Source organism: Heteronotia binoei, chromosome 19 (genome assembly GCF_032191835.1).
Source record: "Heteronotia binoei isolate CCM8104 ecotype False Entrance Well chromosome 19, APGP_CSIRO_Hbin_v1, whole genome shotgun sequence".
Taxonomy (NCBI): domain Eukaryota; kingdom Metazoa; phylum Chordata; class Lepidosauria; order Squamata; family Gekkonidae; genus Heteronotia; species Heteronotia binoei.
The window spans coordinates 23,788,393-23,816,371 of NC_083241.1; the positions used below are offsets into that span (position 1 = coordinate 23,788,393).

The 27,979-nt window shown below is 44.4% G+C and overlaps 1 protein-coding gene across 1 annotated transcript; it reads right to left on the reverse strand.

Annotated features, from left to right (window-relative positions):
* Positions 1-252: 252 nt before the first annotated feature.
* Positions 253-27,951, reverse strand: SQOR (sulfide quinone oxidoreductase). Its single transcript, XM_060259815.1, has 10 exons — positions 27,835-27,951; positions 14,151-14,395; positions 12,836-13,006; positions 11,958-12,011; positions 8,901-9,095; positions 7,048-7,257; positions 5,154-5,337; positions 3,057-3,124; positions 1,832-2,010; positions 253-440 (listed from the first exon to the last, which is right to left on the reverse strand). Exons 2-10 carry the CDS (start codon positions 14,376-14,378, stop codon positions 383-385), a joined length of 1,347 nt encoding a protein of 448 aa, XP_060115798.1. The 5' UTR covers positions 14,379-14,395; positions 27,835-27,951; the 3' UTR covers positions 253-382.
* Between the last annotated feature and the right edge of the window lie 28 nt (positions 27,952-27,979).

Consider the following 27,979-nt stretch of genomic DNA (forward strand, 5'->3'; position numbering starts at 1 on the left):
CTGAAGAATGATTTCTCACTTCTGAGTTACAAGTGGTATACTGTCTCTTCCCGAGAAACCTATTACTTTGTAGCCTTGTAATCTGATGTGCACATATGTTTATTCCAAAGCAAGTTCTACTGAGTACAGGGAACTTAATACATAACATCTTCTGGATTACAGCCTAAACTGCAATTAATCTTTTTTTCAACAAGTGGAATGAATTGGGGGAGAAATATCTGTAATTTTAAGAGGACTCTGAAGCACAGGTTCTTGCAGATAAACTGGATTTTATTTATATGGAAAGTGCAGGTGAATATCTTCCAGATTGCTTTCTGAAAGCTGTGGTGCTTATTAAAATATGATGGATTGGTTGGTTGTTGATACAGGAGAAAGTGACTCTTTACTTCAACCCCAGGTGTACCAGTTTCCTTATTGGAGCAGGACCTCCCCAGAATCCCCTGCAGAGGGAGGAAAAAGGAACATAATGAAACAACTGGGAAATATTTATTGCATTTTATTATAGTAGAATTTGTTGATAAATCCAACCCCTCCAAGAAGGTATACAGGAAGGACAAGAAGAGACCATAAATAGGTTTTTGTTGGTTATTGTTTATGACAGGGGTCCCCAACCTCCAGGACCCGGTCCAGCACTGGTCTGTGGCCTGTTTCCAAGTGGGCTGCGCAGCTGCCCACCCCTCCACCCCCCGCGCAGCCTCGCCGTCCCCCGTTTATACCACTTTAAGGCCGGGAAAGGTGCCATGAAGCGCTTTCCAGGCTGACCTCCCCTGCCCCCTGCTGATCAGCTGATCCAATCAGCGGGGAAAAACTGCGGCAGCAGCAACACGACAGCTGAAACAGCCCCACTGCCATAGTTTTCCCGGCCGATTGGATCAGCTGATTAGCGGGGGAGGTTGGTCTGGAAGGCACTTCACTTTCCCTGGCCCTAAAGTGGTAAAAACAGGAGACGGTGAGGCTGTGCTGGGCAGCAAGGCTGTGGGGGGCGGGGCAGAGGAGGAAACAGGCGAGGAGGCGCCGCAGGGGGGCAGCTGCTGGCTCTGGGGCTGCGGCAGGCCAGCCGGCCAGCCCTGAGACCCGGTCCCTGGGGGAAAAAAGGTTGGGGGCCATTGGTTTATGGTGACCAAGGTGACAAGCAGCCCCGCAGAATACAGTAGGCCTGCAATAGATAGAATTGCAAACAACCCACCTCCACATCTATTAAACAAAATATTAGAATTTTGTTCTAATAGAAAATCATTAAGTGAAATTGCAGTGGCTGCAAACAATGGAAGGTTACTGTTCCATGCAGTAACAGTTTGATGTAGTGGTTAAGTGAAAGCCAGTCAGGTGTAGTGGTTAAGTGCACTGACTCTTATCTGGGAGAACCAGGTTTGATTCCCCACTCCTCCGCTGCTGGAATAGCCTTGGGTCAGCCATAGCTCTTGCAGGAGTTGTCCTTGAAAGGGCAGCTGCTGTGAGAGCCCTCTCAGCCCCACCCACCTCACAGGGTGTCTGTTGGGGGAGAAGATATAGGAGATTATAAGCTGCTCTGAGTCTCTGATTCAGAGGGAAGGGCGGAGTATAAATCTGCAGTCATTGTCTTCATGCAGCATTCTACTTCAAACTGGCAAGATGGAGCCAGTAGGTTTGTAAAAATACTTTTATGAAGCTCATGTTAACTTTCCCCATAGACAAAACTGAAAGTTCTTCACTACTGTACTACTTCATTATTCGACTCCCTTTGCAGGCAGTTCATAAATGCAGTTCCTTACCAACATTCCTTGAGCTTATTTTCCTCTAAGCCTGAGCATTTGCAGTTGGCTTAAGTGGGATATAGACATAAAATACTTACTTCAGTAGCCCGTGCCAGTAAAGAAGAGGCATCATGTGAGCTTTCATGTGAAAACTGGTCAGTCGCTCTTTGCTCTGGTCAATGGGGAACGTTTCTAAAGGCTGCGCATTGTAGTCAAACTCTGCGAGGATCGCTCTGTTATAGTTTGTTACCAGTGGACAGGACGTGTAGCCATCATACTGCAAAATATTTGACAGTGCGCTTGAGGTACCAGTCAAAACCCATCACAACTTTGATAGCAATTTGTCTATCCTGGCGGCCCTAGGGCTGGAAGAGTCAGTATCTGAGGACATTCTGGGACAAATATTTGCTTAATTAAGTTATTTGTTTAAATGTATACTAGTTCTGCATAAGTGCCTCATTAAGTTATAAAACAATTCATACAAGGTCAGACTGTTAAAAGTATTCAGAACCAAAACCAGTTCCCATGTTCTCATAATCCAAATTTGGGCATACCTAGCCAGAGAGTCTGCTCAACAGAAACAGCTTCCAAGAAGGGTGGGCATAGGAGAAGAGATTGGATTTCTACCCGCCCTTTGCTACTGGAAGGAGTCTCAGAGCAGCTCACAATCTCCTTTCCCTTCCCCTCCGCACAACAGACACTCTGTGAGGTAGGTGGGACTGAGAGAGCTTTAACAGAAACTGCTCTTGAGTAGACTAGCTCTGTGAGAATTTGTGACTAACTCAAGTTCACATCAACAGGTGCACGTGGAGGAGTGGGGAATCAAACCTGGTTCTCCCAGATAAGAGTCTGCACACTTAACCACCAATCTGCCTTATAGCACCCTATTGTAAAAACAGGTGCAAGTTAATTCCATGCCTGATCAGATCATATTTCACCTCTAATCTTGCATTTTATGAGTGCTTCCATGACATCTTTTTACAACAGTGGCTTTCTATCATGAGATGTCTTAGTTCAGTGAACTTATGTATTGCTGTACTGGTGTCTACTTTATGTCTTCAGTAGGAAATAAGTCATACAACTGGACAGATACACATGTCTTTAAAAAGGGAAAACAAACAAGTTATTAATTTGAAGTTTATAATATCCTTGCTAAGAGAATATTTGGAGGCAGCATAGAGAATGTAAAGCACCTTTTAAAAAACATTAAAACGTTAACTACTTGAACAATTGCTGTTAAGATTACAAAGACCTTGGATTTAAAAATCCCATGTTCCAAATGACGCTTTTACCCACTTAAGGACAAATCCACATAAATATTACCTTTTTCATTGGGGTTTTGCCCTTCATTATGGAAGAAATGGTTTTATCAAGTACTCCAGACTGGGCAGCTACATCAGAGATAAAAGTGTTTACATTAGTGTCCAAACATTTTCCTGTGGATTAGTAATGCTGATATCTTAAAATTATATTTCAAGTCACAGCTCTGTTAATTTGGTATTGTTTTTATAGAAAACGCACAAAAGTATTTCACATTTTCTTAATTGTAATGATAGACAATCAAGTGTGCTCATGAGAATGCTACACTTACTAATGCAACCATGCTTATCTCCCCTGACCTTGAAGATTACTTGTGTAGCTTTTGTACAGAGGGGCTATGATCTAGTCAAAGTTAACTGAACTACTTTGGTAAGGCAGTGTCACAAAATTCAGCTGTGTCAGGGCTATTACTTGAAAATAACTTCCACTGACTCAAGGGGAATTCTATTGCCAAATTACTGTAAGTGTCTGCAGGAATGCAGTCTGAGATATGAAAGTTACTGGTTTGCAACCCCGACTGCTTGGGTCAAATATGAGAAATATTTTTGCCTGAAGTTCAGACAGGGTGACTGTACAGGACATGAGACACTAAGTTTTGACAGTTATCTATTAAACACACATCTGTGATATAGTAAACAGCTGCTTATCTGACCAAAGGAAAGCCCACTTGGCAGCTGTGGGGTAGTGCGCCTCAGAGTTATTTTTAGGATGACCCCCACATATGTTGCATGGTTACTGCCTTGCCTCAGAAGAGATCACATGTCAAAATGTTCCTAGCCTATACTGCTTCATTCTCCATGAATTAAGAGGACCATTTATTTAAGCCTGCTAGTTGCTGGTCTCTCCTCTTTTTTAAAAAATTGAGAATTTCATCAACAATATTGAAGAAGATATTGGATTTATACCCTGCCCTTCACTCTGAATCTCAGTCTCAAAGCAACTTACAATCTCCTTTACTTCCCTCTGGCCCCCCAACAGACACCCTTTGAGGTAGGTGGGGCTGAGAGCTCTCCCAGAAGCTGCCCTTTCAAGGACAGCTTTGCAAGAGAGCCAGTTTGGTGTAGTGGTTAAGTGTGCAGACTCTTATCTGGGAGAACCAGGTTTGATTCCCCACCTCTCCACTTGCACCTGCTAGCATGGCCTTGGGTCAGCCATAGCCCTGACAGAGGTTGTCCTTGAAAGGGCAGCTGCTGTGAGAGCCCTCTCCAGCCCCACCCACCTCACAGGGTGTCTGTTGTGGGGGAGGAAGGTAAAGGAGATTGTGAGCCGCTCTGAGACTCTTCGGAGTGGAGGGCGGGATATAAATCCAATATCATCATCTTCAAGAGCTATGGCTGACCCACAGCCATTCCAACAGCTGCAAGTGGAGGAGAGGGGAATCAAACCTGGTTCTCTCAGTCCATACACTTAACTACTCCACCAAACTGGCTCTCAGGTTGAGTATGTGCATTGTGCTCCTAATTAAAAATGAAAGGGAAGAAGTAAACCACCTAACCCAAATAATTATTTGTGACCAAGACCCAGTGAGCCTAATGGGGCATAGCCTAGTTATGATTAGCTCCCAGTCAAAACTTCAGCAGGATTGGGCCCTAGATATTCAAGGTACTGAGCTAAACTAATTGGTTCTAGACATATCTCCAGTTGTTTCCTACTACCAAGCTGCCTAATGCATGGAGCTACCTTTTACTGATTTCAGACCTATCAGTCTCTCAAATTGAGTGCTGTCTGCTCCAGCTGGCTCCACAGTCTCAGGTGGTCTATCATGTCCCCTGCTACCAGATCCTTTTTAAATGGAGATGCTGCAGATGACACCTGGAACCATCTTCATGCAAAGCACTGATTCTGGGTCATTCTCAAAGTTAACCCCAAGTGAGTTTTTCAAGGCATGAGATGAGCAGAGATGGTTTGTGTCATTTGTCTGCCTCTGTGTAGTGACCCTGACCTTTCCAGGTGGTCTCCCATCCAAGTACCAACCAGTGCCAACCCTGCTTAGCTTCTGAAATCTCATGAGATCACGCTAACCTGGGCCATCCAGGTTGGGCTATAGAACCTGGTACCATCTGTTCAAAAATGCAACTGATTACTATAGATGGAATTTACCTATAGCTGCAGCTGTCTTCGAGGTAGGAAGGTTAGTGCAATCTCCAATACCAAACACATTTGGATATTTTTTATGTTGTAGCGTCTCCTTGTCTACATCAACCCAGCCAGCAGCATCAGAAACTGGGCTATTCAGGAGCACATCGGGGGGTCCCATGGGTGGTGTAACGTGCAGCATTCCATACTGGTTGGATAGAAGGAAAGCTATTGAAAAACGGCTGCAAGTATTCTGAACTTGTAGATCAATGCCTTCTGCATGTGAAACAGCCTCCCCCTGTGGAACTACTCTGATTGCTGGTTTTTGAATGGACTGCTGCTGGTGCTTGAATGTAGGAAGAGTGTTACGTTTCCTGCTTCTTCACATGCACAAGGGAACAGCAAGAGGGTGGGACTGGATCTCTCAGAGTAGAATGGATCCTTCCGTACTTTTGACTACTGCCTTGCTGTTCACTATTACAAACCACCTCGGGTTCTTGAGTAGTGCTCTCTGTCCCCTCGTTCCTGATACTGATGAAGTTATAACTCTAACTGTTTCTCTTCCTGTCACATGACTGAGGAGCTCGCTTCTCAGTGGGCCACATGCTGTTGCTTGGGGCTCAAAGATGGATCCTGCATCTGGAAAGGTTGAAGACCACGGCTGTAGTTTAACAATGGCTAACTTCCTGTCTGAGGAATTAGGGTCTCTTGAAGGTGCCCCCTCATCAGCCAGAAAACCATCCTGCCTCTCCTGTAGCAGCTTGGCTGAAGTAAGCCCTCCCACCCCAAAAGCTCTGCTCAAGAGGAAGAGCATTCCAAGTGAGAGACACCCCATTTCTTTCTCACTGGTTTCTCTAGCAGGAAACAGTGCACTGCAGGTAGTTTTAGAGGGTGGCTGTGCTGGCCTGCAGAAGAACAGCTAGATCTGTGGCATGAGTTTCTGCAGACTTCCCTATCACTTCACAAACAGAGGCATTTGCTCGACCAAACGTAGTTTGTGACACTCTTAGCCAGGGCTTTTTTTGTAGCAGGAACTCCTTTGCATGTTAGGCCACACACCCCTGATGTAGCCAATCCTCCAAGAGTTTACAGGGCTCTTCGTACAAGGATTGGCTATTTGGAAATAACTTCCAAGAAGGATTGGCTACATCAGGGGTGTGTGGCCTGATAGGTAAAGGAGTTCCTGCTACAACAAACCCCCTTCATAAGTCTCTTCTCTTTGAGAAATGAGGACTCAATCATTGCATGTCTTGTGCCATCCACAAAACGTCAGGGCCCCCCCATCAAATCCTTTCCTTGCACCAAACTGACAGCAGAACACAGCCACTTCTCCAGCAGCCACCCTTCCCAGAAAATCAGGATTCTGCCTCACAGGCGGCACAGTGAAAGGATGTGTCTTGTGTTTTCACCCTGGCCAAGGGAGTGGTGGTGTGGACAAAGAATTTATGTGGCTTATGTTAACTGGCCATCCCAGTAGGGTATACTTTAGAGCAGGGGTGGCCAAACTGTGGCTTGGGAGCCACATGTGGCTCTTTCACACAAATTGTGTGGCTCTTGAAACCCCCAACACTCCCATCAGCTGGCTTGGAGAAGGCATTTAAAGTTAAAGTTGCTTTCTTTCCACCTCTCCCTGTCACGTGGCTCTCAAACATCTGCCATTCATGTCTTGTGGCTCTCAAACATCTGCCATTCATGTCTTGTGGCTCTTACATTAAACAAGTTTGACCTCTCCTGCTTTAGAGAGTCTCCTGTCTAACATACTGACTACATTCCACTTCCCTCATCATTTAATTCACTAATACATACTGTTTCTTAAGACAAGAGAACATAAGCATGTTCTGTCACACCACACACAGGAAGATGTCAAGGTCTTAGCACACTTACAAACAGAAGCACCGGAATGGTTACATTTTCTGACCTGATATACTTCTGTTACTCCAGGTTTGTCCAGGTTCTCAAAGACAGCTTCCTGTTTATCAGCTCGAACCTCTACGAGGTTGTGTCGGTAGTTAACTGTAATGTTCCTTGATTTGATTATTTCGAGCAGAGAGTCAGCATATTTCTGCACACCAAATATTACACCAAGTGCCGTGTTGAAGATTATGTTGGCTTTGGATCGTTTTTCGGTCTGGGGGGTGAATGGGGAAAAAGATAATGCTAGCTGCAAAAGTGGTTTAAAGGGCTGCTGTTTATGTTTATCTGTGCATTAGACTTCTAAAAACTAGGTGCAGCAGACACAGCATTATTGCTACAAGAGCCACACCATCCACTGAATATGTTGACATTCAAGATTTGTCTGATGATGGGAACTGCGATAAACTCAGAGCAGAGTTATGGTGACCCTGCAGGGTTTTCAAGGCAAGATACATTCAGAGGTGTTTGCCACTTCTTGCCTCCGCATCACAGCTCCGGTATTCCTTGTTGGTCTCTCATCCAAATACTAACCAGGGCTGATCCTGCTCAGCTTCCAAGATCTAATGAGACCAGGCTAGCCTGGACTGTCCAAATAAGGGCAAGAGTTGCCTGCAGCTCTGGCCCCGACCTGATGGAATGAGCTCCCTATAGAGATCAGGGCCCTGTGTGACCTACTATAGTTCTGCAGGGCTTGTAAGACAGAGCTCTTCCGCCAGGGTTTTAGCTAAGGTCATGGACACTAAATAGATTGACCCCTGCTGCAGAAATTAGCCCAGAAGTGTTCTTTGACTGCTCATGAACTACATAAAGTGAACTGAAATAGATCTAGAATATTGATGAGCAGCCTTGGGCGGCTTTCACCATATTGTTGTTCTATGCTGTTTATACCCACTGTTTTATACTGAGAAATTTTTATATTCTTATGTTTTAATGATGTATTTTATTCTGTTATAGCCTTCCCTGAGCACGCTTTGGCAGGATGAACAGAATAGAAATCCCATAAATAAATAAAAATAAAATACTCTCAGTCTGTCATATTACAATATAAAATGGACCCATGGCCTAATTCAGCATAATTGATAACAGGTATCAAGCTACTGAAAAATCAGCTACTTGCTACCAATCTTGAACTGAGGAATTGGGAGTCACTGGTTCTATCTTTAGAGACAAGGTAGCCCCAGATAAACAGGTGACCTATGGGTGAAAAGATAGTTGTTATACATTTTATGACCCATGAAGCAACTACTCTCTCTGTAACTTGAACAACAGACTCGTCTCATTTTGTGGAACATTCTTTCATGAGGACAGTGTTCATGGCAGCAGGCTCAAGTCAGACACCAGGTAAATGAGCCTTTTCCGACATTTTGTGTACTCATCCAAGAATCATTTGATGGGGGGGGGGGAGACAAAAGATGGTGAGCATTTATCTTTTGCTTCAATGGCATCCTGTGTACTTATTGCTTCAGATTTGCTATGGGACATTAACAGCCTGTGCTGCTCTACAGATTACTTAATTAAAGATTATCACCTCTACCAGGATTGACGTAGGTACACAGACTTTTTGAGATCTTCTATGCTCAGGATAGGTTACAAGTCAACATTCAAGCCCTCTGTTCACTAGGCCCATAAAAGAATAAAGACAAAGTTGCACAACAGTTTGAACAAGGAGGAGAGAGAAGTCATAGCACCCCACCATAACAGCTGAAAGCTTGTGTGAACAGATGGAGTATTGCAACCATTTATGCTGCCGGTATCTATACAACTGAAGATATGGCTTTTAAAAAACTCAACCATTTAAAAAAGATGTCTGCTCAGAAATCCACCACCAATGCATTAATCAATTATGCTGGTCCATACCTTTCTGAAGTATGCCTCTGACAGGTACATGATCTTTTGAGGTGCGCCTGCACATTTCACCGGAGTGTTTGGAAAGGTGAAAATGGCATTTCCTTCCTCGAAGTTTTGCAATGCTTTCCATGTTTTCTCTACTGTGTGAATGGAATAATTGGAACCTATTTTAGGGTATTTAAAACCTTCAGGCAAGCCCTTGATCTGCAACAGAACAAAATTAGCTAGGCTGTATTGAATAGTTCAAGCACAGGGGCAGTAAAGGTGACGTCTTTCTTCATGCTGTATACTGGATCTGCCTCATTTTCAATGGATCTTCTGTATACAGAATCTGACTCATCTTCTGTTACAATCATGCGCACAACCCAGATCTATATTTATCCAAAACGTATATGATAATTTAAATTAGGCCATCTTTTTTTTCTTTTACGCAAAAGGCCACTTCTGTAATTACCTACGATGTCATGTCATTATGTTGTTTCTATAGATCAAATATCCAAAGGAGGAAAAACTAAATTGCTGTTTCTAGCTGTGCCTCCAAACCCAACCCCAGTCACTATACAAGCACACCCACCCTGTATACATGTATGCTCAAAGTACAGTTCTTTCAGTATACCAGTGATCCTGTCCCTGAAATTTAAATGCTAATATGCATCATTAGAGGCCCCCAAAGGCCCTATAAATTGGCCTGACACATGGTTTTCATGTTACACAAATCCTTCACACAAAGCACCTGCTTGCAGGAATTAATGCAGAACTACTGTGTGCATTGTGAACTAGTGACTTCTCACCTAGCATAGTCTAATGCAGTTAAGTACTCTTAAACTCACTGACTTCCCTGAGCTTATATGTGCCTACTGCAATGCTGGATTTCAGTCCTTGTCAACACATAAGAAACAAGGAACACTTGAGCATGTTTATAGTAGTTGCATGTGGTGCCCTACAAAAGGTTTGCACAGTATTTTCTAAGTCTCATTCAAGTAGCGAGTGTGACGGAATACCTCTATGGAATCCTGCAACCTGTTCCGTCTCAGACCACACTGCTACGCTGATGCTACAATGCATCAGTATTTAGTTTTTAGAAATTCTTTCCCACCACGTCTTCCTAATAAAAACCTTTGGGAAGGGGGTGTCACAATAAATGTAAAACAATGCAGCTATTATAAAATTCACATAAAACTGATGAACAGATGAGAACATTAGTTTAGTATTCAAAATTCAAGTAAAACCACCACCAGAGATAGTAAGTGTAGCAGCCTCTCATGAGGCTTACAGACCTTTAAAATGGTTTTCCCTTCTGGTCTTTCACCAGAAGGGAACATGCTCTGCCCCATAATTCCAATGGTGGGGGCAAGCAGAACTTCAGCTAGGGAGTTTCAAAGTAACCACTGGTAGAATTGTACACAATTCTGGGAAGTTGTGAATTCCATTTACCAAGTTCAGAGAAATGGCAAGACTAACACCTTCAAATGTCTTTCTGGATGGTGGCTGAGCTCCGTAGAACCACAAAGCTACTTCCGTGTGCCCAAGTGAACTTTAGGTCAATGTATCCCAAATACTGGGTGGGAGGTACGTGTCTGCTGTTTAAAGTGAGAAAAGCACTCCCCAATCCCTCTGGGAATGCCCCCAAGTCCTTCAGCAGCCTCTAGATCAGGGGTGTCAAACATGCAGCCCCGGAGCTGAATCAGGCTCCTGAGCAACTGACTGTCATCTGTTTCCTTCGCCCTCTCTTTGGCTTTCTTCTGCCTCACAGCTTGCTTTGCCACGTTTGCTCAATTACACAGCGGCTACAGAGCAAAGCCTTTATTTTCTCCATTGGCTGAGGCTCCTCCCTTGGGGAGGGGGGGGGACAGCTTGTTTTACCGGACTCTTTCAATCACACAGCAGATCTACTGAGTCAAGCCTCTCTTCCTTCTATTAGCCGAGGCTCCTCCCCCTCCTGGTCCCCTGAGGAAGGAAGGAAAGAGCCAGAGCTTCCTTTGCCCAGCTCCCTGGATCCCATGGGAGAGATCCAAAGAAAGCACCTTTAAGACCAATAAGTGCTAATGTTTTAAGCATGTTTTATTGTGTGATGGAACCAGCCTGATTTGACCTTCAGACCCAGTCCCGTCAGCTCCCTTTTGGGTTGCCAACTCCTGGAGCTAATCTTCCTGTCACTTGGGCGTGCTGCCACCACTTGCTCAATTTAGGGGTTCCTGACTGAGAGGAACAGGACTCCCAATCTCTCTTGCCAGTTCTGAGGTCTGGTCTCAAAGTCCTCTGCCAACCCAGCCAGCACCTGGTTATCACAGAGACCAAAACCCTTTTTTGAGAGACCCTGGAGAATTAGCACCCTTGCCAACTGAATGCCTTCCCCGTTCCCTGGACCCCCCTCTTACAGTAGCGTGGTCTAAGGTGGTTGGGGAAACTATGTGGTACAGAGGGACTCCTTTAAACAAACATAACATACAACTATTTACAGGCATTTTAAAAAAGTGAACAGAAGCAACAAATAGTAGGAAGAAAAAACACTCCTCTCCCTATTATACACTTGGCCTGACCATACCTTCTTAACTAACTGATCTCCAAGACTGAGCTCAAACTCAAACTGAAGGCTTCCCGCCCAAAATCTCCAATATAAATTGCAGTTCCCGTCCAGGAACTGGTCTACCCTTCTGCAGCCTTCTGAGAGACCAGCTTGAAAGACTTCCTGTCTCTCTAGGAGGCCTCAGAATTGCTGCTTCCAGACAGGAGGTGAGGGGGAAGGAGGAAGAGACTAGGCCCCAAAGCCTGCCTCCAGAGTTTAATAGACTCCTCCAGCCAACTCCCAGTAGAAGACCAGCCAAAATGGCATTTCTCCACAGTAAGTTTTTAAAAAATCTTTGTGTTTGTCTGTGTCCTTTACAAAGTTTATATCCCCGCTACCTGGCATTACATTTTATGACACACATGGCACAGCCCGACAAGGTCTCATTTATGTCAGATTTGGCCCTCATAGCAATTGAGTTCGATACCCTTGTTCCAGATGTTTGAGTCCTGGCCAAAGTTTATACCACTAAGAAGAGAAGAGCTTCAAAAGAAATATACCTTTTCATACTGCAGCTGGAGTCCAAGAGCAATGATCAAATACTTGTAAGAGATCTGTAATGCAAGACATCGGGTGGGACAGTAAATATCAATATATAAAGGGGCATTCATGTACATTAATAAACACACACACATGTACTTAAGAGATATCTAAGAGCATCAGCTGTGATCAGGCAGCTCCCGATTCAAATCTCTCCTCTGCCCTGAACTTGTTTAGCAGTTTCAGAGAAGCCACTTGTCTGAAATATGGGGATAATAACAGTACTGGCCTACCTTTCAGGTTTGTTGTAAGGATTATAGCATGGTAATGTATATGAAACAAGATCTCCAGATTATTCTAGGCTGAAAGGCTGTGTTGCCAGAGCCAGCCACTAGTGTAATTTGACTTAAAAGCATTTCAGCACTGCAGAATGGATGGCTCTGTGTTCCCCAAACCAGGCCTTTCTAACTAATTTTGCATGTTTTAAAAAATATCACTAATCATGTGGTGCTTCACTGGTGCCCCGCCCCATGGAATGACTGTCATGCAAAAGCTACTTCTGATCTAGAGTTGTGTCTGCATGTTTCAGATTTTTTCAGTTCAGGGAGAGCTCCTTTGAGGGCCAGAAATCTTGAGTTGGAGCAGATTTTCTCTACTTTTCCCTGACTTCTGTAGCTTCTGTCCTGACACTGTACCCCTCAAAAAGCTCTCCTCAGGGTCAGGGGACCCTCAGGGACTGCACTGAATGTCCTGGGAGGGCCTGCAACTGAAGTTGGAAGCTCACAGAATTCACTGACCACTACATGTGCAAAGACACCTTAGATGTGGCCATTTGTTTCTGTTTAAAGGATGTTCAAGAATAAGCAGAACTGGCATTTTTTCAAAAAGGGAGTTTTACCTTTTGGTTGTTCTCCAAGTATACACAGCTGTTGTCTGGATCCAGTTTTTGAACTCGGGACTGGATCCACCTGACACCAGAAGGAATTACACTTGCTGTCGTGCGTGAAGATGTGGCCAGCTGCTTTGCCCCCGCCCCAACCAAAGTCCATAGTGGCTGATAATAGTGTTTCTGGAAGAGACAAGTAAAAGCAACAGTAAAACTACAATCCAGCTATAACACAAGCCCAGCAGAATGAACCAGATCATACCAGAAAGGCCTCCTGAAACAGACAAGTCTAACTTCTGATTGCCCTGTGACCCAAGGAGGGAGATCTGGAGTTACAAAACAGGAGGGGAAAGCAATGGAAAAATGACTGTACCCACCATGCAACTGATGTTCAGACTCATCTAAGCTAGTGCCAAACCAACTGTTTGTGTTGGGCAACCCAAGATGGCAACCTTGGAACCTTCTGTGCAATTCTTTGGTCCAGACCCAGAATTTTTCATCAAGTAAATAACCTCAGTACAGTGGCTTGAGATTTTGGATCATATTTATATTCCCAATTAACTTTGTGAGAGCAGGCATGGACCATTTTGGTGTCAGTTTTGTGTAGAGCGTGTTTGGTGTAGTGGTTAAGTGTGCAGACTCTTAACTGAGAGAACCGGGTTTGATTCCACACTTCTCCACTTGCACCTGCTAGCATGGCCTTGGGTCAGCCATAGCTCTGGCAGAGGTTGTCCTTGAAAGGGCAGCTGCTGTGAGAGCCCTCTCCAGCCCCACCCACCTCACAGGGTGACTGTTGTGGGGGAGGAAGATAAAGGAGATTGTGAGCAGCTCTGAGACTCTTCGGAGTGGAGGGCGGGATATAAATCCAATATCATCATCATCATCTCATTCTAAATCCTAAGCATAGCCTAAAAGGATGCTATATTACTAGATACCACAATGAAATATTTAAAAGTTTACACGTATTTATTTATATTCCAGTTGGGATGACAGAGGGGCTACAATCTGTATGAAGGTGAGCAGCAATTCAGTCTCACCCCAATGGCAAAAGCACATACCCTTTATGTCATTTTGCTCTTTGTGTGTGATTGCCCTGTGACCTAAAACGTGCCATATCTTGTCTTTTGTAATTAAAGCTGCTCTGCATTTAAGCAGGAATTTTCTTTTCTGCCTGACCTGCCACAATAAATAGAAATAATGTCATCATCTATTCCACAGCATTACATGAGCTAATTCTGTCTGGAAAATGTTTGAGATGGGAATGTGAATAAGCCAAACTTTCATCAAGATCTGGGATTTCCATTGGGGGGGGACCTGCCATTTATACCTCTTGTGGCTCTACAACAGCCACGTTTCCAGCTCCCACTTTCCGCTTCATGCGGGCGCTCATGGTGATCCCACCGGTTCCCCCGCCTAGCACCAGCGCTTCGTAATAATCCCTGGAAGCACGTCCGGCAGTGGTGTGCAATTGGGATGAGCTCATCTTTGGAACTCCTGGCCTAAGTAAAGGCACAAAGGGACGAGTGCAGGATGAGATTAAACCAACAGCCGCCATCTTTGGGAAATGTCAATCTGTGAAGAAATAAAAAACCAAGTGAGTGTAACAAGCAAAGAAGCTTCAGAGACATAACTGGGACAGTCCTGAAACAGGATCTGGAGATGCTTTGTCTGCTGATTGGCAAACAAGAGCACGGTAGAAGGAAAACAGAAACAGGTGAAGTTTGAAATATTCCATCATACTCTTGAGTGACCAAGACAAAACCATGCCAAGGAGGACTAGCTGGGTTCTCATTATCCCCTACATTGCTTGGGGGGGAGGGGGTACAATGCATTTATAATGCTCAGCAATGTATGGGGGAGTTTACTACATTTTTATTGCTCCCTTTTTCTGCAGCAACTTAGGGTAGCATACACAGTTCCCCCTTCCTGCTCTTTAAAGAAGACTGCAGATTCATACCCTACCCTTCCTCTCTGAAACAGAGTCTCAGGGTGGCTTACAATCTCCTTTACCTTCTGCCCCCACAATAGACACCCTGTGAGATGGGTGGGGCTGAGAGAGCTCTCCCAGAAGCTGCCCTTCTGAGAGCTATGGCTGACCCAAGGCCATTCCAGCAGGTGCAAGTGGAGAAGTGGGGAATCAAACCTGGCTCTCCCAGATAAGAGTCAACACACTTAACCACTACACCAAAGTCCTTTGCATATCAGGCCACACCCCTCTTGTGTAGCCAATCCTCCAAGAGCTTGCAGGGCCCTTGGTACAGAGCCTACTGTAAGCTCCTGGAAGATTGGCTATATCAGGGGGATGTAGCCTAGTATGCATAGGAGTTCCTGCTACAAAAAAAGCCCTGATCTCAACAACCTTTTGCAGGAGGCCAGGTTCAGAGCAGAAGGAGCTGCTGGCCCCGTGTAATGCAGTGAGTTTCAATTATTGATTGGTAAGTTTGAACCCAGGCCTTTGCAGACCTAGTCTGGATAGTAAACTGATATGCCACACTGAAAGGAGAAGAACAGAATGGGGTTAGGAAACACATCCGACTGGAAGGGTGTCTAGCTTGGAAACAATTCTTGCACAGATAATTCTGTCATGCACGCAGGATGTTTTCCTGGAGGAATGGAGAAAATGCAAAGAAGTGGCTGTTTCCTCTAATTTTGCTCCTACCCAGTTTCTGGAAGATCAGCACTTTGCACACACAGAAGAAAAAGCAACTATGCTGAAAAAAAATAGTAAAATATCTGCAAAGACAAACAGGAATATTGAAGGAACTAAAGTTTGTTTTTTTCTAAAGTACAATTTTTTAAAAAAAGCATAACTGAACTCATGCCCACTGTCAGATGCATGGAGTAAATACCCCAGTTGGTAGATCCCACAAACGTACAAGAGGTTATGCAAACAGGGTCAAAGGGCCATATAAAGGAGGAAGCATGGGGTGTGAGGCAATTGAGAAAAGTACAGAATGTTCACAGTAAAAGTAACTAGTGGCAAAGCAATCTTCCCTCATATTATTTTAATGTAATCCTGTGTAGAGTTGCTCCAATCTATACCTACCGAATTTAGACTGGAATAGCTGCATAGGATTTAGGGTTGCCAATCCCCAGTTGGGGACAAGGGATCCCCTGGTTTGGAGGCCCTTCCCCCATTTCAGGGTTATTAGAAAGCACAGGGGAGGGTGTGAATGTCTGCTGCACACTCCATTATATCCTAAGGTGACCAGTTTCCATAAATGATAATGGAGAAACGATCTGTGAGTATCTGGGGCTGTTGTTTGAAATAGAGGCACCAATTTTTCAGCATAGCATCCAGTGCCTCTCCTCAAAAGACCCTCTAAGTTTCAAAAATTCCAATTCTATGAGCCCCGAAAGAAAGTGCCCCCATTCTCCAGGACTTTTTTTGAACAGGAATGCAGTTCCGGCTGGCTTGGTGTTAGGGATGTGGTCCAATATGCAAATGAGTTCCTGCTGGCAACCCTAATAGGATTGTACTGTCAGTCTTAGTGGCTTGAGAATCACCTAGATCCCCCCTTAGCCATGAAACTGTACGGTTGACCTTGATAAAGTCATATTCTCTTCGTTTAGCTTACCTCACAAGGCTGTTGTGCAGATAAAATAGAGGAGGGGAGGGGAGCCACCCGGAGCTTCATGAAGGAACAGCATGAGAAAAATGTTAGACAGAAGCGGATAGGTGCAGAAATAGCAATTTGTATACTGTGGAGGGGGGAGGACATAATGGGAATGCAATGAACAAACAAACCATGGCTTTCACACTTAGTGCATGAGCACACTGCACTTAATCCTTCAGTACTTGATACTGTCACCTGAGAGAAATATTTTGCATTATGAGAGATGAAATTATAACCAGCCAATTTACTTAGGAGTCTTTCTCTCTCTCTCTCTCTCTTTTTTTTAAAAAGCATGCAAAACCCAGAATGTGATCACTCCTAGACAGGACTTACACAAGACGCCTCCAGTTTCCAAAATGCTTTTCACATATTGTCTTAACAATCCTTACAACATTTTTGTAAGGAAGGCCGGTCTTATTATACCAAAAGGAGAGACAGGGAGGCTGAGAATGGGAAGACAGCAAGTGCTATTTGGGCTATAACCCATGGCTATGGTGAGATTTGTTTCATTTTATAATGTAAAGGCTTTAAAATAGCTGTCGTCCTACAGGTGGCTACCAACAGCCTAACATTTTTAAAAAATATACAGTACAAATGCTACTCTTGCAAAGACACTAAGGCCTATAATAAGACCAAGTTTTTAAAAACAGCATAACATTGGGCACTGCCTGGTTCAAATATCACATTCTCAACATAACCCCATGGTAGCTCTTGTTACTTAAGGACAGCTAAGAATTCGAATGCCTTTTGGGGGGCTACACCCAAGTAGGCCCACCTGTTGGCTGTCCTAGCATTCCTGGCATCTGCTCCCCAAAATGCTTTCCTAAAAACTTCAACCAAGAAATGTTCTCAGTATACACTCTGAGACATTACTTTCGCTTTCCCATGCTGTATCTTGCTCTTGCAGCGACAATGCAGGAGTCCAAGCAGGGGAGACAGTTTTAATGTTTCTAGCAGCAGAAAGAGATCTTTGTTTCCTCCGTGGAATTCAGTTTGTAAAATACTAGGGGCATTGAGGAAGAAAATGTTAGAAAGGATATTTCAACAGTAGCGGTATCATTTCAGCTCATGAGAAAGTATCTTTTTAAAAACTGTATTAGGTTGAATCCAAAGAAATGTGAACATGAGACACATTCTATCATAATATATTTTAATTCCACTATAAGGATGAAGCTACACGTCTATTGGAGACTGAGAATATAAGAGAAGCCATGTTGGATCAGGCCAATGGCCCATCCAATCCAATACCCTGTGTCACACAGTGGCCAAAAAAAAAATACCATTGCACTACTGTAATTGTTCACTAGATTTCACTGTGGATAAAACAAGCCAGGACGGTGAAGGTACACACTGTTGTGTGTACCCAGCCTTACAATGCAATTCCAAAGAGAATCACACTTAAGTCCATTAAAGTTGCTGGGTTTAGGAGGGTGTCTGTCACTTGGATTAGGTTTGCATGGTTATATGAGCCCCCTGGGTAATTTTACACATGTGCATTTTCACTCTCTGAAGCATGTAAGATTAAGAGGCTATTTGCATGTGTGAATAAGCCACTGCAGATCAAAATCAATTTTTCTGTCAACGTACTTTCCCTCTAGGATTATATTTCCATTAAGTTAGTTCACACATTCAGCGCAAGTGTTGGGGTGGAAATATACATGGGAATCAACCCTACCAAGTACCTTAAATAACCCATAATTTTTTAACACTGTATTCCAAATGTTTTGAAATTATGCCAATTTTACTGACAGCCCAGTTTGTTTTATGAAATGGATGCGTTTAACTTGCGAACACCGGGATGTTGCTTTTCAAAATCCTCAACTATAGTGAAACAGAATTTCCTCAACCGTTACATACATGGGGTGGAGGAGTTGGTTGTCATTTAGGGTCAGTTAGAGTGGAGATGCACAGGCCTCAGATTCAGCAGCACAGCTCCTGAACCTTTCTGATGGCTCCCCCTCTTCCTCTTCACCTACCTTGTCCATTGAATAGTAGGTGCAGCTGCATAACATTCCCTAGATTAGGAAAGCAGACAGCCAACCAGACACTAGGAGCTTTGTCACACTCCCAGCAGCCCTCATTAACCCTGGAGAAGGCCATGCTACCCTTTCCCCATTTCTTATGTGATTCTGGGCAGCAGGTGGCTTGCTGGCCTTTTGACTGAGGTGGGTGGCCCAGGAGAGCCCCAGGTAAGCAAGGCCTGCTTGGGCTGGCTGGATCTTTAGCCAGCCCAAGCAGGCCTCACTTGCCCGGGGCTTTCCTTTCTTGAATCAGGCTGCTTTTGGCTGGGGGATATGCTAATGAGTTATGCTAATGAGCTCCACCACCTATTTTTCTACAAAATGACCCCTGGAGATGCATAACTACTTAGATGATTATAGCTGAAATTGGATAGAGGCAGTCGAGTAGATCTGTGTATGGCAGTAAATTTGCAAGAGTTAACAAACCAATGTGGGAACAAAGTCCAGTAGAACCTTCAAGACAAACAGAATTAAATTCTGGGTATAAGTGAGAACTGAGAGACTTAGCATGTGTACATGTATTCTCCTTCAGATCCACTGAAACAAATTCCCTCAAATATTACATATTGGCTGGGGTGGGGTAGTTTCCATGAAAGGAGCCCCGTTAAACAGAGTGGTAAAGCTGCGTACTGCAGTCCAAGCTCTACTCACGACCTGAGTTCAGTCCCAGCAGAAGCTGGGTTCAGGTAGCCGGCTCAAGGCTGACTCAGCCTTCCATCCTCCTGAGGTCAGTAAAATGAGCTTGCTGGGGGGAAAGTGTAGATGACTGGGGAAGGCAATGGCCAACCACCCCCTAAAAAGTCTGCTGTGAAAACGTCATAATGTGACATCACCCTAGAGTCGGAAACGACTGGTGCTTGCACAGGGGACTACCTTTACCTTTTTAGTTTCTACGAAGAGCTATTTAGAGTAAAGATGCAAAGTAACTGACCAATAAATAAAGATTGGAATAGCACATTAGGTAAGACATGTCAATAGCAGCAAATGGCATACAGATAATATTGGAGCTAACAACAGATGTGAGAATTAAGTTTGAATCCAGTGGCACCTTTAAAGACTGATTTCTGTGTGTAAATGAGGACTGAGTGATTTAGCATGTATAGTGAGATCAGAAGCCAATATCACTGTTAAGTCCTGGGAGTTCCATTATCCTGAGTGTTGTAATAGCTTCTAATTCAGCAATCTCCCATTCCATTCTGTTTCTGAAGTTCCTCTGCAATAAACCAGCTACTTTGAAGATGATAAATTACAGCTTTCTGCAAACAGCTGGTTTTCCCAGGGGGAGGTTAATGTAATCCTGTACGGGTGGGACAACACTGCAGTCCATTTTACCAGCTGTGTCTTGCCGCCTCGTTCTCTTTCATGTTTGTATAAACCCAGATTGGTCTTTGGCCATGTGCAGCAGAACAAGGTGTGCTCCCGAGATGACAGAATGGGTTCTGCTCATATGGGGGGTGGGGGCGGACTGCAGAAAGCAAGCAAGATTAAAAGATTTATCTTTACTGTGTTTGTTTGTGCATGAGGGTAAGCAGAGAATTTAAAACACAAACACAACACACACTTGTGCACATTTCAGGATTCTATCTAAGCCAGGCCTGATCTACCCCAATCACACTGGAAGGGAGGCTGGAATTTCAATTAGGAAAAGGTACAAGGAGCATGAGACCTACTCTCTCCTGCACCTTTCCTCTTCGCAGTCTTGAATTTCTTTTGACCTAGCAGACAGATGGCTGGGAAGACCCAGCTGGCTGCAAAGTTGGCATGCATGCATGCACTCTCTCTCTTTTCGGTATTTTTATATGTATATGTGTGCTCGCACACCTGGAAGTCATAGTGACTTCTGGTGAGTGACCGCTACTGGGGGCCTGGAGAATATTCAGGGAGGTGGCTAAATAAAGCCTGCCCCAGCCCTCCTGACTGCTGGTATTCCAAGGAGGTCTCTCATCCAAGCACTTTGCCAGAGTTGGCCCTGCTCAGCTTCCAAGATCTGACAAGGTCAAGCTAGGCTGGGCCAGAAGTTGCATTTCGCTTTCCACGATTCAGATTAGCTCCCAAAGAAACAACTTTGCAATGGCACTCAGATTATGTTCACAACCCTGTTGGCACTATTGTGTATCTATAAAAGAGTCCTCCTAGCTAGTCACAAGCAGTAAAAGGCCAACCCTTCCTCTTTTTGTAGTGGTAGCATCAAGTTGGAACTCAGCATCCGGCTCTGCAGATCACCATTTGTACCTCATAGATAACCCTCCCCTGTTAACAACCCCTGTGCCTAATGAAAGGGCAACTGCATTCGGTTTTTTCTTTACTATACTGTTTAATTATTAAACAACCATTTCTCTCCACCTGCCAGTGTAGCACAAAGCAAGCCGCACAATTCAATGCAGGCAACAGTGCTGTTTATTCAGCAGACTCAAACGTTGTTGTAGGTTAAGGGACTTTGCCTTATCACCTGGAAGGAAGAGGTGTCCCCCTCACCACACAAAGCTACCGCAAGCCCCTGATCTAACGCTAGCCACATCTTGTGGACCAGCAACTTCCGTGGATGAATTTTGTAGAGCTGGTTTTTTAAACAAAAAATCCAACAGGTGGCAGCTTTGCCCAGGTTGCAGCTGTAATATGAATCTGACCACAAATCCCTCTAGTCTGCTCTGACTGATAGTGGCTCGTAAGAATAATTTAAGCAGAGATTTCAGGGGCTGAAACAGGAACCATATAAGCATATGCTTCACCACTAAGCCACAGCCTGTCCTGACAACAAAAGGGAACACAGGACCCCAGCTATGGTAGAACATGGGAGGGAAGGCAGCATGAGATAGCCCAGTCATGTCAGATCTCAGAAGCTAAGCAGGGCCGGTACTTGGATGGGAGACCACCAAGGAAGACTCTGCAGAGGAAGGCAAGGGCATGCCACCTCTGCTTCTTGCTTGCCTTGAAAGCCCCTTGCTGGGAGAAGCTAAGCAGGGTTAGTACTTGGACGAGAGACCACCAAGGAAGACTCTGCAGAGGAAGGCAAAGGCACACAACCTCTGCTTTTTGCTTGCCTTGAAATGATGGAGCTTGCCATAAGTTGGCTACAATTTGACAGCACTTATATGCACATACAGTATAATGTGTACTAAATACCATTGTGGAGCCAGACAGTTAACTGGGATGCAGGTTGTGAAATCCAGGAAACTCTGGCCACCGTGTATGATTCTTCTCCCATACACGGCTATGATATGTTTAGTTTAAAAGAATTATAGCTGCAAAGAGGGCAGCCAGAAGTCAGTTCTTCTGAAAGCAAATGGAAAGCAGCAACTGTGCCTTCTCTTGAAAATGTCAATGCACCATAAAGCCCAACCGCATGCATTTCACTTGGAAACAAGCCTCACCAAAGTCAGTAGAACTTACTGCCAGGTAAGTGTGCATATGACTGTAGTCCTAAATTTATCCCTGGCCATTAATAAGCTGAAGATCTAACACACCTCTAAGCTGCGTATTGCAAATTGTTGGTGTGACAGCATACAGCTTTATAAGGAATTTAAGAAAAAATACAAACATGTTTTCTGTACCGTTTGTAGCAAGGCTCTTAATAATAAACCTTGCTGACTAGTAACTTCATCATTTGCAAGGATGCCTTGAACAGAATGTAATTTCATCCCAGCACACAGACAAAGTGATGGGGAACATTTCACCTTTTTTGTTAAGTCCTTGCCTTCCATGTTATGTCAAAGTACTTCCTACACCTGTTCTTGTTAATCCTTACAAGAACCTGGCAGGGCAAAGCAATTTTATCACCATCCTGCTCAAGATATTGGAGTAAGCTCGCCAACCTTCATTCTGGCCCTGCAATTGTGGCTTTTAAATAGCAAGACCCAGACACAGAAATTAAGCAAAGAAAAGCTTTTTCCAACTATTATGTCTGTGGCAGGAAGTTTCCCTTAGTTTCCTGATGTCAAATTGCTTTTAAGGCACAGAAAATCCTCTAATGTTTGGGAAATGCAGCCAGAAGAATATTAAAATTTACAGCATGACATAAAATATGGTCCTCTGTCTAAAGGAACTGACTGGTACCTTCTGAGGGAGGGGAGTGCATCTTTTCCTTTTACAGATTTCTGAAACAAAAATCTGGGCAAATCGGTTCTCTAGAGTCTGATTCTGCTATCCAATTGTTTCTGCTAGTATGATATACACAGGCAAGCTCCTTTTGTTTCAATCCGGTTATTGCGGGTGTGGCTGTGTAGTTTCCAGGCTGCTCCTTCAGCAATTTCGCAAATCTGTAGCATAGGTCAGTGTGCAGGAAAGCATCCACAGGACAGAATCATAGAACCACAAAGTTGGAAGGCACCTCCAGGGTCTAGCCCTAAAACAGATATTTATGGCATTTTCATTCATACAAGTGAACATTTTAAAAACAGTTATCACTTTATTGGTGCATAGCTTTCGCTGGAAGCAGAATATGATAGGCATGCATAGCTGAAACTGTAAGAACAATGTGTAGAGTCATCTCCAGCACTGCAGCATTCCTGAAACTAAACAGGCTGATGCCAAATCAGTGCCTCCTCTGTACCCCCTGTAGTCTGTGATGGATGAAAACTGGGATACCGAGGTCATAAAAATGGAAGTGGGGTGGCCAAACTACGGCTCGGGAGCCACATGTGGCTCTTTCACATTATATTGTGTGGCTCTCGAAGCCACCACCCCATTGACTGGCTTGGAGAATGCATTTAAAGTTGCTTTCTTTCTGCCTCTCCTTCCCTTGTTCCCATCTATTTGTCTTCCTTCCTTCCAACATCTGACATTCATGGCTTGTGGCTTTCAAACATCTGGCGTTTATTCTATATGGCTCTTACATTCAGCAAGTCTGGCTACCCCTGCTCTAGTAGGAATAGAATTGTATGGACAGTAAGGGACTGCTGACAGCCAAGGATAACAGGCCGTGTTTATGAACGCAGGAAGCTTCCTTACAGCAAGGCAGATCGTTTAGCTCAGCATTGTCCTCTCTGGCTGGCAGCTGCTCTCTTAGGTCCTAAGCCAAGCCAAGCCTTCAAAAGACCAGCTACCTTCAACTGGAGATCCTAGGGTTGAACCGGGGACCTTCAGCCAGCACAAATGTGCTCGCTCTCAGAATTATTATCTGCCTATCTATCAAGGACAGCCTCACACACAAAAATAACATTTTGCTACCTTTATAATAACCAGCAGATCTAGGATCTAGATGCCAAGGATTGTGCCATGCATTGAAAACATTTCTATATCTCTTTCCACCCAGCTTGGATGAAAACAATTAAACATACAAATAGATAAACTAACAGGAAAGAGAGCTAAAAAAAGAATTAGAACCCCAAACACAGCAAAAGAGTCAAATCTCCATGGGGATCAGATACATCAAGAATGGGACATTTGAGAGCGCATGTTAGTTATGCATCCCTCCAGGGGCCAGATAGGTTTCTTTAGGGAGGGGGCACCATTGCCCACTTCGAGGCAGGGGTTACTACCACACTCACTTCCAAAGAGGCGTTTACTATCTCCTGCCAGTCTCCAAACCCACTCACCCCCCCCCCTTTAATCTAACATGAACTTTAAGCCTCCTTTCTACACTTCCTGGTCACACCCCTCTTCTCTGTTCAATCACTCATTTGATCGTCATCCACTTTTCAGTTCCTTCCTCTGATGTTCTGTTCTTCCCTGGGTATTTCCCCCCTCTTCCTATGACTTTTCCTTATTGGCCATGCAAGGTTTTATTTTTTAAAATAGACAATTAAGCATTGTCAACAATCAAGGAGAAAGCAAAAGCTGGACTTGCTGTTGAAAAGCTAATTTGAAGCCAATGCAACACTTCATTATTTTAAGCAAGTTCTTGGGGCGAAGGCCACCTTCCAAAACTCTGCCAGTCTTACAAGAGCAGGGATCAACGTTAGCTCTGCCCTGTACTGTCATTTTAGGAGGTTTTACATCCTTACCATGCCCTGGCTTTCAAGTCACCATTAAAGGTGCAAGCACCAAGTTGTTACTAACCCATGGAGTGGCGTCACATCATGTTCCCTCTAAGCTGTGGACTCTTGTGAGCAGAAATTCTACTTTGTGAGCTACTGGCATTAAAGCTGTGAGCTACTGCATAAATTAGTTTGCTCTGGGGCCATGTTTCATGAGCTAACACGAAAATGTGTGAGCCAGAGGCTAAAAAACTGAGCTAGCTCACACTAACTCAGCTTAGAGGGAGCACTGATCACATTTTCCTTTTAGGTTCCTTTAATTTGGAAGCATGTTCTGCTGAAATCTGTTAAATGTACTCTTCCACATCAGTATTCAAATGATTGGGGTGCTAATGGAAGAACAGTTTCAAGTGCTGTGAATCTGCTGGCTTAGGCTGCCACTTGTTCAAGAGGCACTGTGCTATTAGCAAGTACATGACAGCAGCAATTCAACTGGCAAAGCAACACCCTAAGGAAAACACACCTGTTGAATTACTGCCCGCCACACAATTGCTGAAGGCACAGTGGCTGTCAGAAAAACAAAGGCAATTTTAATGGCTTTTAGAAGCTCTCTCTTACTACCTGAGTAGAAAGGACCACCTTCCCTGTATGCAGACTTCTAGCTCTGAGAGAATGTGGCTCCCACTGCGGGGGGAGGGCTCCCACTGCGGGGGGGGGCACCCACATGCAGTCAGCATAGCAGTTCTCTTACCTGAAGCCCCTCCACACTAGTTCCCAATGCACAAAAAGACAGCTATTACAACTAACTACCATTACTGAATCTAAGTAGAACTTCCAGGTTCAAAGGCAGTACACCTTGTTGAGGGCTGGTGCAGAGGGTGGTGCTAACCACTTTCGGAAATAAATGCTATCAGGTTAGATGGGACCTACCTCTAAACCAGCAAAGGTCTCCTTGGTCATATTCAGTCTTTTGATTGTCTAAAAACAGCATTCCAGATTAAACTCTTTTTAAAAGTTGTTTTTAAAATTAAAAATAACTTTTTAAAAGGTTTTAATCTGGGATATTCGCAAAAACTGGACCGATACCGTCTTTAAAAATGGTATTCTAAAACATCTGCCTCTTCTAAAACTCAGCACATAATCTGAAGACAGAAAAGGCATTTTTCTCGTCTCCAAAAACCATAGGTTTTGTAACCATTATAGAATCATAGAGTTGGAAGGGACCTCTATGGTCATCTAGTCCAACCCCTTCACAATGCAGAAAACTCACAAACACTTCTCCCTAAATTCACAGGTTCTTCATTGGCCATCTAGCCTCTGTTTAAAAACCTCCAAGGAAGGAGAGCCCACCACCTCCCAAGGAAGCCTGTTCCACTGAGGAATCGCTCTAACCGTCAGGAAGTTCTTCCTAATGTTGAGCTGAAAACTCTTTTGATTTAATTTCAACCCATTGGTTCTGGCCCTACCTTCCAGGGCCACAGAAAACAATTCCACACCATCCTCTATATGACAGCCCTTCAAGTACTTGAAGATGGTGATCATATCACCTCTCAGCTGCCTCCTCTCCAGGCTAAACATCCCCAACTCCTTCAACCTTTCCTCATAGGGCTTGGTCTCCAGACCCCCCACCATCTTCATCGCCCTCCTCTGGACTCGTTCCAGCTTGTCTATATCCTTCTTAAAATGTGGTGCCCAAAACTGAACACAATACTCCAGGTGAGGTCTTACCAGAGCAGAGTAAAGCGATACCATCACATCATGTGATCTGGACACCATACTTCTGTTGATACCGCCCAAAATTGCATTTGCCTTTTTAGCCACCGCATCACACTGTTGACTCATGTTCAGTGTATGATCCACTAAGACCCCTAGATCCTTTTCGCACATACTACTGCTAAGACAAGTCTCTCCCATCCTATAACCATGCATTGGATTTTTCCTATCTAAATGCAGAACTTTTATTTATTTATTCAATTTATATCCCGCCCTCCCCACTGAGGCGGGCTCAGGGCGGCTGTTATTCCTGTTAAAATTAATTGTATTTGTTTTAGCCCAGTTTTCCAGCGGGTCAAGGTCATCCTGTATCCTGTTTCTGTCTTCTTCTGTGTTTGCAACCCCTCCCAATTTAGTATCATCTGCAAATTTAATAAGCATTCCCTCTATTCCTTCATCCAAATCATTGATAAAGATGTTGAACAAAACAGGTCCCAGGACAGATCCTTAAGACACTCCATTTGTCACTCCTCTCCAAGAGGATGAGGAACCATTCACAAGCACTCTTTGGGTGCGATCTGTCAACGGTAACAGAATCCAAACCACATTTTACCAACTTGTCAACAAGGATAGTATGTGGAACCTTAATAAATGATGTCTACAGCATTCCCCTGATCCAGCAAGTTAGTCACTTTCTCAAAAAAAGAGATCAGGTTACTCTGACATGACTTGTTCTTGAGAAAACCATGCTGGCTCTTAGTAATCACATCCATTCTTTCTAAATGTTCCAGGACTGACTGTTTAATGATTTGTTCTAAAACTTTTCCAGGTATAGACGTCAAGCAGACGGATCGGTAGTTACCCGGATCATCTTTTTTCCCCTTCTTGAAGATGGGGACATTTGCCCGCCTCCAATCTTTTGGCACCTCTCCAGTTCTCCAAGAATTCTCAAAAATAATAGCCAGAGGCTCAGAAATTACATCCGCAAGCTCTTTTAGAACCCTTGGGTGCAATTCATCTGGCCCTGAGGACTTAGTTTCATTTAAAGAAACTAGGTGTTTATGTACTACCCCTACACTGATCCTAGGTTGGAACTTCATACCCTTCTTCTACTGCAGCTGAGCCACTTCTGCCTCTGGCAAGGATGAGCCTTGCAAATTAAAGGCTCAAGCCCCCACCCACCTCTGACTCAACAGCCAGAGAACAGCAGAGGGTGGGGTCAGCAGTTACCCGCAGGCAAACAAGCTCTCCTCACTCAGCTACAGCTACACAAAAGACATACAAAAGCAATCAGAAACTCCTCTCCAGCAGGCACCAAGCACTCCACAGTTACCTCCCACAGCAGCCAATTAATTAACAAATCAAGTAAAGCTAATCCGCCAATAGGCTTAAAGAAACAGCCCTAGCAGGTTAGCCGTCTGTGGTTACTATCTGCACATGGTCAGAGGCACTCCTTTTTTTTATTCCGCCTTAGGAAACAACCTTGGCATTGAAAACAGGTCCTGGGGCTAAATTGTGGCTCACCTTAAAAGCCTTTCAGACATTTCCCAAAGGCTTACCACGCTCCCTCCCCAGCCATCCTGAACTCTGAGCCTTCAGCGGCAGCTCCAACAGGCAGAAGCGTCATAGCAGCGCACGGGCAAAAGCTTAACCGGCCGAATTCCCGCCTGGCGCAGCTTATCAGAGCGCAGGAGCCCTGCAAGGGACAAGGCGGCCCCGGACCCTCTGCCAGGAAGGCTACTCACCGGCCGAGGCGAGGCGAGGAAGGAAGAGCCCGTCTTGCCCTGCAGCGCTGTTCAGATGGCCCCAATCGCCGTCGGGGCCGCCAGTCCCTCCCCTCCCCGCCCGCCTGTTGCGCAACTGGAGCTCTCGGAGGGAGGGAGGGAGCGG

What these genes read in the sequence shown, in the direction of transcription:
- SQOR (XM_060259815.1), bottom strand. Translation starts at nt 14,378, where the DNA reads ATGGCGGCTGTTGGTTTAATCTCATCCTGCACTCGTCCCTTTGTGCCT. An exon ending in TCCAGCTGCAGTATGAAAAG is followed by an intron (nt 9,096 to 11,957) that starts GTATATTTCTTT and finishes GTTCTGTTGCAG; the next exon opens with ATCAAGGGCTTGCCTGAAGG. An exon ending in GAAGACAGCTGCAGCTATAG is followed by an intron (nt 3,125 to 5,153) that starts GTAAATTCCATC and finishes TCTCTGATGTAG; the next exon opens with CTGCCCAGTCTGGAGTACTT.